This window comes from Panulirus ornatus, chromosome 71 (assembly GCF_036320965.1).
Source record: "Panulirus ornatus isolate Po-2019 chromosome 71, ASM3632096v1, whole genome shotgun sequence".
Lineage (NCBI taxonomy): Eukaryota > Metazoa > Arthropoda > Malacostraca > Decapoda > Palinuridae > Panulirus > Panulirus ornatus.
Window position 1 is genome coordinate 9321897 of NC_092294.1, and position 15680 is coordinate 9337576.

At 38.6% G+C, this 15680-nt stretch overlaps 1 protein-coding gene across 3 annotated transcripts; it reads left to right on the plus strand.

Annotated features, from left to right (window-relative positions):
• Window positions 1-969: 969 nt before the first annotated feature.
• Window positions 970-15395, plus strand: SmB (small ribonucleoprotein particle protein SmB). Of its 3 annotated transcripts, none has more exons than XM_071660481.1 (5): window positions 970-1082; window positions 3918-4011; window positions 6540-6706; window positions 8816-9116; window positions 15096-15395. In XM_071660481.1, the coding sequence occupies exons 1-5, from the start codon at window positions 1080-1082 to the stop codon at window positions 15119-15121; spliced, it is 591 nt and encodes a 196-aa protein (XP_071516582.1). In that variant the 5' UTR covers window positions 970-1079; the 3' UTR covers window positions 15122-15395. The 3 variants fall into 3 exon arrangements, with proteins under 3 accessions (XP_071516582.1, XP_071516584.1, XP_071516583.1); XM_071660483.1 differs by lacking the exon at window positions 15096-15395 and adding an exon at window positions 11660-11796; XM_071660482.1 differs by having other exon boundaries at window positions 977-1082; window positions 3930-4011.
• The last annotated feature ends 285 nt before the right edge of the window (window positions 15396-15680 follow it).

Consider the following 15680-nt stretch of genomic DNA (forward strand, 5'->3'; position numbering starts at 1 on the left):
CATGGAGCCATAACGCACCCCTTCCGCAAACCAACATTCACTGGAACCAATGACTTTCCTCTCTTCCTACACGTATACATGCATTACATCCTCGAGAAAAACTTTTCACTGCTTCTAACAACTTGCCTCCGACATCATATATTCTTAATGCCTTCCACAGAGCATCTCTGTCAACTCTATCATATGCCTTCTCCAGATCCATAAATGGTATATACAAATACATCTGTTTCTCTAAGTATTTATCACATACATTCTTCAAAGCATACACCAGATCCACACTCCCTCTACCACTTCTGAAACCTATATACACACACACACACACACACATATATATATATATATATATATATATATATATATATATATATATATATATATATATATATATATATATACACACACAAACAGAGGGAGGTAAAACACTGACATGTACAAAGATGTTAATAAAGTTGATTAGTGTATCCAATGCTGGTGGTATCCCAAAAGTCAAGAATTTTTGAGTTATAGTTACCTAAACAGTTGAATTACTTCGAACTGCTTTGAAGGAATGTGAAAAACTAGCTTCCATAGCATGGTGTGTATTGAATGGCAATGGCTTTTGCATATGAAATAAATTCGATGACCCCAGGTGATCGCAGATATATTTGACAATATCTTGCTCATAAGACATGTTTTATATGATTCCTTTTCAATGTTATTCCCTTAGAATTATTTTTTCTGTTGTAGAAATAACAGCAACGTTTAAAAAAAAACGATTTAAAGGTGAAATGGTAACTTATTTCGGAAAAAAATATAAACAAAACAGCTGGTGAGCATCTGAGAAATAAAATAAAATTATATGTATCTATTGAGGTAAAAAACTCACCAAATCTCGATAATCATATATATCTCAAAGATATAAGCTTTGAGTCATTTATTTATAGAAAGAAAAAGGGAGACATCATGCTACATGCAAATTATATCAAATGCGACATAGATGGCAGCACTGGTAACGGCGTCATCAAACGTTTGAAACACCCTCCCGGCGGGGTGCTCGTCTTTTTTACATCGTGGTAATCCACCTATATATACCCAGCAACATGGTAAGTTAACCCTAGCATTACCTATTCAGCCACTCAAAATGATATAATATTGATTTCTGTCGTCTGAAGTGTTGTAGTTTTCTGGAAAGAATGATTGAAATGGTCGGCACTGCTCACCGCCAACTCTGATTTTATTTGTTTATATCTCCATTATACCAGTGAAATTGATTATTAAATAATTTTTTTAAACATATGACGATAAACTATTAAAATTTGAAGAATAATAATGTAATTGTATTATTTGCTACACAATGTCAACGTAGAGAAGTATGTTTAATAAGTTGTTAGAATATCCAAGTATACCATGGGAGACAGCACTTATTAGGACCTTTTATTTTTTGTATTTTTGGCTGACAGAGGAAATAATGAGACATATGTTTCCATGACTGGAAATTATTATCTTCAAACGTGATTTGAAAATGTTGGATATGCTGGGACCGCTGCATCTTGGGTTGGCAATTTTTCTGGGTCTGTTTCCTTGCTCTTTTTTCTTTAAAAATAATACTAGATTATTAAGGGCGTCGCATTTTTCGAATTTACAAGCTTCAGTTTCTTAGAGGCTCTATGGTAAGTTATTTGAAGGTGCATGATGAAGTCAACTTGGGAAGTGGTTATTTTGCCTATGTGACACAGGTGGGTCTAATTTACTAGTTTACGGACACCACCTTTTTATAGATGATAAAATGCAAAAATATTTTAGGGAATTCATCATTATGATATGTAGAGGTGATATATAGGTGGTAGGAATTTAGAAGTAGCACCTGCAACTCCATTTTATTTCTATTTGTAAAGTGGGCAGGGCTTTTGAAGTAGAGGGAAATCGCGAGTTGGAGCCTTTCTAGTAAACATAAGGTAAGTGTTGCATTCTTAACATTTTAGTTGATAACTTACGAATATGAGGGACACTAATGACGTCCCAAAGTCTTTTTTTTAATGCTCTTGGAGATATTAAGAGCATATTAGAAAAGAGATCATCCTTGGGGTGGCTTAACAAAGCATTCACCTGGTGCTTTTTAGTTTCTACAGACTTTTAGAGTATGTAAATGCCTGTTTTACTTTATTTATCCATCATAGCGAATATCCCTGTGCCTCTTAGTTTGAACCAAAATTTGTTTTGCAGATCTGTAGTTTTTATATTTTATTTCAAGAGGCTTCAAGTCATGGACAGAAGTCTACATAAGACCAGAATATGAAGTTTAATGAAAGGGAAGAAGAGACAAGGAAAAGTATTTATGAATTTTAGATGAAGTCAAAACCTGTCTTTTAGATTAGTGTCAGTTCATAGTTATTAGGGTAGAGACTTCCAAAGCATAGAATTTCGATAAGCACCAGGTGGAGGAATGTGTTCAGCTGTCTACAGGACCAGTAGATTTTGACAAATTTGGTACTAGTTGATTCTTCACACTGAACAGTTGGTATAGAATGCTTATACCTCATAATTTTGCTGATAAAGCCATACTCATTTTGTGATGACTTAAAAGTTTCGGAGTAGGAGGTGCCAAAGATTAAAACCCACATCCTTTGTGTGCGATTGCATGGAAGGGTATGTCAAGGTGGACTTTAATTCACTGTTGCACGAACTCTTTTTGTAACCAACATCGTAACCCTACAGTACTTTGAGCGTGGCATTGGATCATCTGCCAGGTCTTCCCCCCTCTCTAAAGCAAATACAGTAAACTCTGTTCATGACACAGTTAACTTGAGAAACCCAGAACAAGTACCTTTCAGTATTTCCTTGCTCGGATATAAACCTGAAACAACAGCACCTTCTGATCCCAGATCCTCATACAAATTTCTGCTAGCTGATCATAGTGTCTGTGCTAAGGGTTGTTAAACTAATCCAAATGTTATTTTCTTGCAAAGCATATCATTTACAAAAATGGAGGCTTATCAGTTCAGCAACAGGATTAAGATGATTTCTAACAAGAGCATGACACCACTGCCTACTTTTTTTGAGTCAAAATTGAATATGTAAAACCAGTCTTACTGGAGATGTGTGTAATATTGATCAAGGTGTATGTGGTGTAAGGGAGGTACTGCCACCATTATTTGGCTGAGCCAGGGCATGTAAAGTCAAGGTAAAATAGACAGTGGTAGTTGGTTTTGGATGAAAGGCTTTGGATTTAATATAGAATATATGAAAACTAGAGATTGCATTGTGCAAATGAGGCCATTTTGATTTTTTCTGAAACTTACTTGTTGAAATAGGAAAGGCAGGCATTAAAAGTTTTTTGTAGGAGTATCGACATTTCCTGATCAAAGTTGGCCAGTTGATGAATGATAGGGATAGGTAATGTTAGTCAAAGAGGGGAGGTCCCCTTTTAGGTAGTTATAGACTATTGGATGAGCGCATGTTTCATAAGATAACCCCCACATTCTCTCCCTACTTCAAAGTTGTTCCATATTGTCATGGAGTAATGCAGATTATATATAAGTTAGGGCATAAAACGTTGTTTTACGCAGTGTAAATTAATCATCATTTAGATTATATAGCACTTAATTAGTGGTTAGAATTATTGTGATTGACAAACTAATTGTCCTGAAATTACTGAGATTCATAGGAACTGGTACCTGAATTTTGAACAGTTTCATTTTTTCCATGCTGAGTAAGTTAGGTTGAGTTCTTGATTGTTTTTGTTTGAATAAGATGATGTACCCAATGTTGGTATGTTTTCTGAATGAACAACTCTGTTTTGAGCATTTCTCTTGTTCTCGAGGTTGTTAATATGCCATGTAATATATTTATAACTTCATATGACAGTTTCAGTTACATTGAAAGCACAGCCTTCCATAAAGTGGATCTTGTTTTTTTACAGATTTCCTTGAATTTTTCAGACTTTCTCGAAGAACAACAAGATGTTAAGCCACATTGGCTATCGCATGAAGGTGACCATGCAAGATAGCCGTACTTTCATTGGAATCTTCAAGGGTAAGTAAGAAGTATAAGATGAGGGGAAAATGAAAGAAAAATTTATCATCTGTGTCCTTTAAAGATTTAAAAAAAAAAGTATTGTGTAGATCACAAAATCCAGTTGAAGAATTATTATTTATTTGACCATGTATGCAGATCAAGGAACTTTAGTATATAAATGTTGTTTCATATTCACTGTTTACCATGTGAGTGCCTGGAACAGATGAAGAAATGGCTTCATTCTCTCATCTACTCTCTGGCTGTCATGTATATATTACACAGAAACCTTTGCTCCCTATTCTCAACCAAGACCAATAGAACTTTTTGTGGTTTCCTCTGACTTGTACATATTCCCTGCTTAGCTTCAATTTGCTCTTTCCCTTGCATGATTTACAACCTTCTTAAGGTTTAGGCCTCAAGCCTTAAACCATTTTCACTCCATCCTTCTATCTTCAGTTTAGTCTCCCTCTCTTCCTTGTCCCCTCTACTTCTGACACAGATACCCTCTTTTTCAACTTGCATTTATTCTCTTCATATCTTTACCATTTCAGCACACCTCTTCAGCTCTCCACTATTGTTTCTCACTTGATCAGTCCTCACACCATATAAAGCCAAACTTTTATTTCCAGTACACTCACATTCTATTTACCTGTCTAGCTATATCTCTGATGCCTGTTCTCAGCTGGAAATCCCACAAGGGAATGGCCACGGCATAACTAGTGAATTCTAGTGCCACTTCTTAACCTTAATGCCTCATTCTTAACAGGCCTCTAGGAGAGGGCAGCTCCAGTACAGTGTTTGCAGAGGCTCTTAACTAGTGTTCCTACTTAATGTATCTGCTTAATACTCCTGCTTAAATGTTCCTTACAACTGCTATCTATTGTTCCTACCATTTTGCCATAAGGCTGAGCTAGCATATAGTGCTCACCTCTGGAAAATCTAGTTACAAAAGACGAGCTATGTTGAGCGTTGTCAAGTGTTATGTTGTATGACAAAGAGAGTGTATGTTTGTGGACAGAATGCCGTTAGTTCGTGTGTGGTTGAGGCAGAAAGAAAAGACAGCTTCCAGGGTCAGAGGAGTGAGTGCAACTTGACAACTGTTTGAGTTCTGGCTCACTACACAGCTTTCGCATTCGATCTCTTCCCTCCATTATCATCTAGAGTCCATACCTGCATCCTTACCTGTAGGACTAATGTGCTCATTTTTGCCCCTTTTGTATTTTTATCTCCTTTTCCATACATTTTCCAATGCTCCCAGGACCTTTGCCCCTTCACCCACTTAGCAAGTTACTTTAGCTCTGCTGGTTCCATTCTGTGCCATGTCCACTGCCAGGTATTTAAAGCACTTCACTAAGTTTTCTTTATTTAAAGTGACACCCAAACTAACCTGTATAACCTTGCTTTATTGACATTTACTCACATTTCTCTGGTAACACACACATGCAAAGTTATAAATCAACTGCAGTTTCTCACTCAAGTCTGGCGCCAGCACTGTGTTATGAGCATTCAGTAACTAACTTGCATCCTTAAACCCTCCCACTCTAGAGAGACTGCAACCCCCCCCCCCCCCCAAAAAAAAAAAAATCATTCACTTCCCTTACTGCCCCTTCACTTCCCCATCCCTAAGCAGATTAAAGAGCAATTGTGACATCACACACCCCTTGCTGTAGATCCACCTTCTCCTAGAACTACTCGCCCTCCTTTCTACTTATTCCCCCCATAGATGGGAAAAGTATACTTGTATGTCTTAGAGGGTACTGAAAAGGGTGGGAGCTGAGGGCTGGAAGCTATTCCCACCTTGTAATACAACTTCTAAATGATGAAACAAAAGGAGCCAAGTGGGGAATGCTTATTTGCCTCTTAGGCTTAGGTGTCTGGACGTAACTAGGATGAGAAGGGAGAGATGGGTTATATATTTGAGGAAAACGTTGGTGTTGTCTATGAGTGAAACAAAGGTCAAAGCTACAGGAATGTAGAGAGGCACAGTCAGGGTTAGTGTGAGGGTGGGAGCCAAAGAGGTGTAGCAGTTTTGCTGAAGTAGTTTTGGGAATATATGAGAGAGTAAGAAAAGGAACCCAAGACTGATGTGGGTAAAAGTGAAAGTGGATTATTGCTTTTATGCTCGTGAACATTAGAAGAATAAGGAAGATAGATGAGTTTAAGAGTATCAGCAAGGAGGATTCAGGGGATTAAGTACTAATGATGGGTGATTTGAATGCAAAAGTGGGTAATTTGGTAATTCTGGGTGAAATAGTGGGGCTTAGGGTAAATATGAATGAAAAAGGTGACAGCATGGTAAGTGCAGGAAAAGGACTGATGATTGTGAGAGTACCTAGTTTAAAAAGAGGAACATTCATAAGTCTACATAGGTAATGGTCCTTCAAAAAGCGAGGCTGGGTTTTTTGAGATATCTTTTAGGAAAGCCAAATTATATGATTTTATGCAAATAGTTTTATTTTTTTTAGATATCTTTTTTGAGGTCGGGCATAGTTAAGGTTTTTGTTACTTATTTTTATGGAAAGGTGTAATAAATAGTATATTTGCAGCATTTGACAAACACATGAATGTAATCCTGGCTGACTGTGAGGAGTTTCGAACACTACGTGGGAAGAAGAGTAAAGAGGAGAAGCAGGAAAAACGAACAATGGGTTTGCTTTTACTAAGAGGTGAAACTATTGTGACCATGACCTTAGAAGGCCCCCCTCCTGCAGAGGTAAGCATGTTTTTTTTTACCATTAAGAAAAGTCACCGAATGTGAATTTCCTGTCATTATGTATTGTTGCACTCTTGATGATGTTACATTTCATTTATTTGCAAATTGTTACCATCAGTGATAAGAATACCATCAGTGGTTAGAAATTACTATTACCTACGGAATACTCAGGCATCAACAGTAACCCACTAATTCAGTTTTTCATATGCAAAGAAATGTAATGAGCTCCTTGTCACTTAAGAATTACAATAGTCTATTTCATACTTTTTCTTTTCTTTGTTCATACTTGTTTGCTGCTTCCCATGTCATTTAGGTAGCACCTGGAACAGATAAAGAAAAGGCATCATTCACTCTCATCCAATCTCTGTCTGTCATGTGTAATGCTCTGAAATCACAGCCTCCTATCCACAACCAGGCCCAACAGCCCTTTTTTTGGCTTCACTTGGCTGCTTCAATGACCAGGTGCTGTCCAAGAAGTGTCCTTAGACATTTCATTTCCAACACCTCCACCCTCTTCTAGATGTTTTAATCTATTACCCATGCCATGCAACCATACATTATCATTGGGACTTCTTTATCTTCAAATATACTCTTTTTTGCCATCCCAAATAGCGACTTTTTTTTCCAATCATTTCTTAATGCTCCCAGAACCTTCAGGCCTGTCACCCACCATGTGACCCACTTCTGTCATGGTTTCATTTGCTGTCGTGTCCACTCCCAGGTAATCAAAACACTTCACTTCCTCCAATTTTTCTCATTCAAATTCACATCCCAACAAACATCTCTCTGTCCTCTGCTAAACATAATAACCTTCAATTTATTCACAATACTCTCAACTCTCCTTTTACATGCTCCAAAACTCTGAGATTGGTGAAGAATAAGGTTAAGGCATGTACAGAGCATCAGTGCACCAAACCAGGGCATGTGAAGCTGCTGGGGGAAACCATGAAAAGATGTGTGGAAACTGGTTTTGGATGTGGGGCTGTGGTTTCAGTGCATTACACTTGACTGCTAAAGACTGAGTGTGAACGAATGTGGCCTTTGTTTTCTTTTCCTAGCGCTACCTCGCATGCACGCAGGTGGAGAGGGGTGCCATTTCACGTGTGGCGGGATGGCGACGGAAATGGATGAAGGCAGCATGTATGAATATGTACCTGTGTATATATGTATATGTCTGTGTATGTATATGTATGTATACCTTGAAATTTATAGGTATGTATATGTGCGTGTGTGGGCATGTTTGTATATACGTGTGTATGCGGGGATGCACACATCCTCTACCACTTTTGAAACCACACTGCTCTTCCCCAAATTGGAGGTGGAAGGATGGAGTGAAAAAGATTTTGAGCAGTCGGGGTCTGAACATAAAGGAGGGTGGGAGGCGTGCAAAGATTAGAGTAAATTGGAGTGATGTATACTAGAGTTGATGTGCTGTCAGTTGACTGAACCAGGGCATATGAAACGTCTGGGGTAAACCATGGAAAGGTCTGTGGGGCCTGGATGTGGCTAAGGAGCTGTGGTCTCGGTGCATTACACATGACAGCTAGAGACTGAATGTGAATGAATGTGGCCTTTTTTGTCTGTTATCCTGGTGCTACCTCATGATGCTGTTTCCTGTGGGGTAGGGTAGCGCCAGGAATGGATGAATCCAGATCCATAAATGCTACATACAAATCCATTTGCTTTTCTAAGTATTTCTCACTTACATTCTTCAAAGCAAACACCTGATCCACACATCCTCTACCACTTTTGAAACTCTACTGTTCTTCCCCAATCTGATGCTCTGTACATGCCTTCACCCTCTCAATCAATACCCTCCCATATAATTTACCAGGAATACTCAACAAACTTATACCTGTGTAATTTGAGCACTCACTCTATCCCCTTTGCCTTTGTACAATGGCACTATGCAAGCATTCCGCCAATCCTCAGGCACCTTTCCATGAATCATACATACATTAAATAACCTTACCAACCAGTCAACAATACAGTCACCCCCTTTTTTAATAAATTCCACTGCAATACCATCCAAACAATATATATATATTGTCTTTTATTGATCTTATGTGTTATGTTGCACACATTTGTTCAATTTTATATTGGAAACAGGATGGTCCCCGGGTAAATTTGCCAGGAGCTGCACCAGGGCCAGGTGTAGGACGACCGGGCGCAGGTCGTGGAATGCCTACAACTGGAACATCTGGTTTACAAGGACCAGTACGTGGTGTTGGTAGTGCTTCGCAGCAAATGATGCAACCTGCAGCTCGTGCTGGTCCACAGTTGAATGTTCCTCCGCGGGGAGGACCACCAGGAGGCATGCCACCTATGATGAGTGGTGGGAGTAATATGCCCCCACACATGAGCCGTGGCTCCCCAATGGGACCACCAACCAGCTCCATGATGAGAGGAGGTAGGTTCCATATTTGTTGCATTTGAATGAAGCCTTTCATCTCTATAAATCCTGGTCTTTGAAGATTTTAATGCTTAATTATTTGATGATTTTGTAAGACATTAAACTCCAGTGATATTAAAGATTCATTTTTGAAGGTCATGAGTGGTTAAGTGTGCACACTTTCCCTTCACCCAAGATCCTTAGAGCACTGTCAGATCATTGCTCTAACTTTCAAAAAGTAGTAATGCAAAGTTAATGATCAACACTCATTATGGCACTTGTACTTTCCATGCCAGAATATTTAACTGGTAATACCACTCTTGGTGGATGAAGTTAAAAAGATTAGAGATAAAACTGCAGTTAGTGAGGTAGCGCAAGAAAACAGACGAAAGAATGGCCCAACCACCCACATACACATGTATATACGTACATGTCCACACACGCAAATATACATACCTATACATCTCAACGTACACATATATATACACACACAGACATATACATTATCCCTGGGGATAGGGGAGAAAGAATACTTCCCACGTATTCCCTGCGTGTCGTAGAAGGCGACTAAAAGGGGAGGGAGCGGGTGGCTGGAAATCCTCCCCTTTCTTGTTTTTTTTTTTTTTTAATTTTCCAAAAGAAGCAACAGAGAAGGGGGTCAGGTGAGGATATTCCCTCTAAGGCCCAGTTCTCTGTTCTTAACGCTACCTCGCTAACGCGGGAAATGGCAAATAGTATGAAAAAAAAGAAAAAAAGACATATACATATATACACATGTACATAATTCATACTTTCTGCCTTTATTTATTCCCATCGCCACCTCGCCACACATGGAATAACAACCCCCTACCCCCTCATGTGTGTGAGGTAGCGCTAGGAAAAGACAACAAAGGCCCCATTCATTCACACTCAGTCTCTAGCTGTCATGTAATAATGCACCGAAACCACAGCTACCTTTCCACATCCAGGCCCCACAGAACTTTTCATGGTTTACCCCAGACGCTTCACATGCCCTGGTTCAATCCATTGACAGCACGTCAACCCCGGTATACCACATCGTTCCAATTCACTCTATGAAGAATATTTTGGAGTGCTGGATGAAGGACAAATGTGGTGCAAAATTTGATGTTCATTTTGTATGTATTGGTGTCTTGTGATGTAACATATTATAGGAACTATATATGACTTGTGCCATGCCCAGAAAATTAGAATTGATAGATGTTTATTAAAGCTCTTCAACAGATACACTTTAGATAATTTATACAGGACAGGTAATTTGGATATGAAATCCAAGTGACCCCTGTTTGAAGTAGGAAGTCATTCATAACTTTCATCAAATTCTTTGATTTTTGTCATAATTTGATTTCCAGTGGATAGAATTGCTAAGGCTGTTGTCAATCTTTCCACATATTTTGCAAAATATTTGATTTTTTTCAAGGTTGAAAAGCATCTTTCTGCATCTGCAGTTTCACCATTGTTATTAGACTCTTTCTCTTATACATTTTTTAGAAAATATTGGTTGTGCTTGAGAGTTACTTAATTGTGTGTTTTCAGTTTTTATGGAAAATGTGTTCTATATTCAGAAATTAGTGTAAATCAATTTGTAGGTATGGGTACAATTTGGTACAATTATTTTTAGCTGTAGATGCAACATATTATGCTTCTGTCAGTGCAGTTATTGGGGACTGCAGCTCCTTTAGATAAGCCATTCAAGCTCCTCTGTGATAGACGTTTGGCCCTCCTCTCTTAGGAATTCTGTTGAATTTTTCAAGGTCCTTGATGTGCCTGAATCATTTGACTGGTACATGGTTTTACTAAACTTTCTTTCTTTGCCTTTTCTGCATCTGTTTTCCCATGTACAATTTCTTTCAGGTCATTTCATTGCAGTAGTTACTGATATCCCCCTTACTCTTTCAGCATTGATGTCCCTCAGTGTTCTTTCCCAATGCCATTACTTTTTTCCATACTTATTTGTCATTTCCCGTTTGAGCACTACTACTTTTTTTTATGTTAAAAGCTCCTGTCATGGACAAAAGTCCACATCAAGGCTGGGCCTTAATTGAAATATAGGTAGAATTATGAAACGGAAAAAGAAAAGAGGTAATTATTTATGAATTTTGGAGAAAAAGAAAAACCTGTCCTCTGAAATGTTCCAGGTCATGGTTATTGGGAAAGACATGTGTAGGTAAAGAAGCAGGTATCAAAACGGCCCACCCTTGAGTTTTTGATGGCCACACAATAACCATGTGATTCAGCATCTTGCTGAGTATTGTGTGGTTTAGCCTGTGGTATGGGCACACAAGCAGTTAGCTCTCAGGAGCAAAAACCAAAGTAGTACCCATAGAAGAGGGAACATGAACCAACAATGTGAGGTAGGGCAAGGGGGTTAAGTTTGGAAGTTTTCCTGGGACAATTTATAAGTCGAACCACTTTCGACTTGACTCTGACAAGTGAGGGTGCAGAGCTAGAACCACCCCATTGCTTTTATTTATGTTTTCTTCAAATTTTTTAAAACTTCTAAACTTGCACTTCTCATATACTTAAATTTTCATTCTCTTCAGATTACTAGTATGGATTTTGCAGTGCTTGGACTTTTGGTGACCTCTCGCTCGTGAATTGCCGCTGGTCCTCCTCCTTTCAGGGATTTTGGTGATACTTTTGTTTTAGCCCTCGACATCTTCAGAGCATTTGACAAGGTGTAGCATAAGTCTTTGCTTTCTAAACTCACTTCCTTTAGTTTCATTATTTCAGTATCTGTATATATCTCTCATGCATGTGTACTTCGGAAACTCTCTAAAGTGGGTGGCTTTGGCAAGTCTCCATGACGGGTAAGCTCCAGTGCTGCTTTAGCCTTTTGTGCCAACTGGTTTTCCTACTCTCTTCTCTGCTCCGCTGGCAATTCCATGGCAATAGACATCTATGATGCTGCTTCCTACCCTATTCTGTAAATAGTGGTGTTCCTAAGGGTTCTGTACTATCACCAACTCTTCTCTCAATAAATGATTTCTCATTGACTAACCCAGTTCACTCTCATGTGAATGATGCCATTTGATATACTTGACTTGCTTCTCTTCCCCTCCTCTCTTTAACATTTGTCCTCGTTTTTTGCACTAATAATTTTTCCTGTCTCCACTCAGATCTGTGCATCATTTTGTGGTGGGGGAGCAGTAACTTTAAGTTTAGATTTAACATTGCTGAAATACAATTTGTCTTTCAGTATCTCGTATGAATCATTTGTTTTTTCTTTTTAATTTCAAAATGCCACATTTCATTCCTGTATTAACATAAACATTCTGGGCATAACCATAATTTCAACTCTCCTGGAAACTCCTCATAATCAACATCACAAAATCTTATGACTCTGCAAAAGCTGGGAGGGTTTTATAAGTGCCAAAATTATTTTATTTTGTGCAGCTATTTCATATGTTTGTTTCTGAGTATGGAACTGCTCTCATATTAGGGGTGCTCATTGTTTACCTCCCTGTTAACTAGAGTGGAATAGAAAGCCCTTTATCTCATTTCTTGTTGCGTCACCTTTTTTCAATCTTCTATGAGTGTTATTTTAGCCATTGTTCTTGTGAATTGCTTGCATGTGTTCTTATCCCCAAGGTTTTTGATCTGTGGCACACCTTTTACCTGTAATCATTCCACCTTTAAGAGAATAGAAACAATTGCAGAGCACAAATTAATCCTTCCTGCATCCGATAGAATACAGAGTAGCAGCATCTTGGCGTACAGAAAAGGAACGTGTAAAGAGAGGTGATGCCATGAGAATTAATGGGATTTGATACTTTTGATTCTACTCTAGCTATTATCTTGCTTTTTATCCAGATTGGGAATGATTAGGGCTTGCTTTTTCGTGTACCACATTTTTGTGGTAGAATATAACTATCCCCGGGGATAGGGGAGAAAGAATACTTCCCATGCGCGACTAAAAGGAAAGGGAGCGGGTGGCTGGAAGTCTTCCCCTCTCTTTTTTTTTTTTTTTCTCCAAAGGAAGGAACAGAGAAGGGGGCCGGGTGAGGATATTCCCTCAGAGGCCCAGTCCTCTGTTCTTAACGCTACCTCGCTGAGGTTGGAAATGGCGAATAGTATGAAAGAAAAGAAAAGAAATTTGAGTTTTGTGAGAATTACAGAGGAATAATACCCACTGCGTATTGTGCTTTGTAGGATGGCAGTTGATCATTTTGAAAGAGTTAGTTAGGTCCTTGTTGGATTAAGAAAGGAAAGTTGATGCAGACCATATTTTTGCAGTAAAGTCATGTAGAAAGTTTTAGACAAAGTTCATTAAGCATTTATGGATGTAAAAGGGAGTTTTGATAAAGAATTGGAAAGCGATAGGAAGGAATGACTGAATGCTGTGCATTAGTTAGTGACATCTGCTTAGTGAGCCAGCACTTCAGTGGTTATCAAATTGTACTTCTCTGACCTAGGTAGCTGTCTTTTCTTACTGTCTCATTAACATGTGGATTACAAGCATTCTGTCCACAAATATTCAGTCTCTCCTTATCATATGTAATACTTAACACTTTAGTTATGCAGCTCTTTCTTTGTAACTAGATTTTCCTGCAGAGTATTATGTGCTTGCCCTGCCATTTGGCAAAATGGTAGGAGCAGTAGATAGAAGTAGTAGATAGGAACTTTTAGACAGGAGCATTAGGTAGAAGTAGTAGGTAGGAGCATTATATAGAAGTAGTTAGTAGTAACAATAGGTTGAAGCCTCTGCAAACACTGCACTAGACTTGTCCTCTGCCAGTGGCCTATTAAGGGTGAGGCACTAAAGGCTAAAAAGCGGCACTGGAATTCTTTGGTTATGGAGACACTGTTGCCGTGGCCACCCTTTTGAGGGAGTTCTATTGCAGCAGGTGTCAGAGATATAGATAGATAGCTGTGCATGAGAAACTTTTGAATATTTTTTACTTTTGATATTCAATATTCAGAAGTTTATTCTCAAGAGAGAAGGTACCCCAGCCACAAAATTGGTGTGGTTCCTGCATTGAGTACAATAAAATGATGTGGAATTGAGGGAAGTTCCAACTATGTGGAGTGAATGGGAGAATGTTTAGATATTTCATATAGCCAGAATGGAATTAATGGTGGATATGCCTGAGATTTGAATTGTAACTGCTTGAGGTAAGCCATAGGATGGCTGAGGTGAGGAGATGAAGGTTCTGGGGTCATCAAGGAATGTGGGGGAAAGAGGACACCATCTGGGATGACAAAGGAATAATGGTTCCTGTGATGTGTGAATGTGCTTCATGGGCTGTAGATGAGAATGTATAGACATAAGAAATGAAATGCTTGAGGACAGTATGTGGTTTGAGGAGGATTGATCGAGTAAGTAATGATATGGTGTGAGAGAGAGGTATGTTAATAAGTGTGAGGTTGTGAGCTGAAGAGGATGTGCTGAAATGGTTTTGACTTTTGGAGAATATGAAAGAGGATATACAAGTCAGAATTGGGGGGCACAACAAGAAGGGGGAGACCAAATTGGAGGTGAATGGATGGGGTGAAAAGGATTTTGAGTTTTTGGGGCCTGAACCTGCAGGTGGGTGAAAGGTGGGCATGGAATAGAGTAAATGGGAGTGGTGTAACATGCAGAAGGTAATGTGGTGACAGTGAACTGCACCACAGGACATATGAAGCAGCCAGGGGAAAACATAGAAAGGTCTGTAGGGCCTAGTTGTGGATGGGGTCTGTGATCTTGGTGCATTGAACATGATGGGGCTAGAGAATGGATGTGAGTGAATGAGGCCAATTATTTTTAGTTCCTTGCCCTTCTTCACTAACATTGGAAATGGTGAGTGAGTGTAATGGAAAATTTTGTGTGAAAAACAGCTTATTAGCTTTTATTAATTATGCAAGTTGGTTACTTTTTTTTCACAAAATTGTTAAATAATTTGCAAATTTGAAACTAGTTGAGTGATGCAGGCTCATTAGACCAGTTGTTTTGTTATGTCTTTGTGCAAGATTTACTTAATTTCCTTTTTATTTCAGGTCCCCCAGGAGGTCGGCCTTACTAGATGTTTCTAACCCAGCTGTGTATGTAAGATTAAAGCATTGTATGTCACTCCCCACCTCGAAGTAAAAGGATTATTTTTTCCATGAAAATTTTGTATTTGGTTGGTTATTAATAAGTTTTATTTAGGTCATTCCACTTGAAGGTATTTCAAGCGAAAAGTGTTATGACAGAAGACATTCACTAGTCTGTGGAATCATTACCTACATTTTAAAGTCTTTAAATGAATATTTTTTTTATAGCTCGTAGTCAAACTTTTTAATAAAAATATAATATCATTGTGGTTTCATTGAACAGAACATAGTTGTTAAAAAGGACTCCAGTTCCTTAGGCATTATATTTCCATGTTCATGTTAGTAGGACAGCAGAGAGTGTATATATGTGTTCTTAATATACGGTTTGTGTTTGTGGTGTATAATGCGTTGCGGATAAGCAATGCATTTTGAAACCAGAATTTGCCAATGTGCATTGTTGAAGTATAATCGGTACAGTAACCAGAGGTCATCAGTTTCATTCTGGATAGCAAGTAAATGATTATATGTATATTTGGTGCATATATTCCC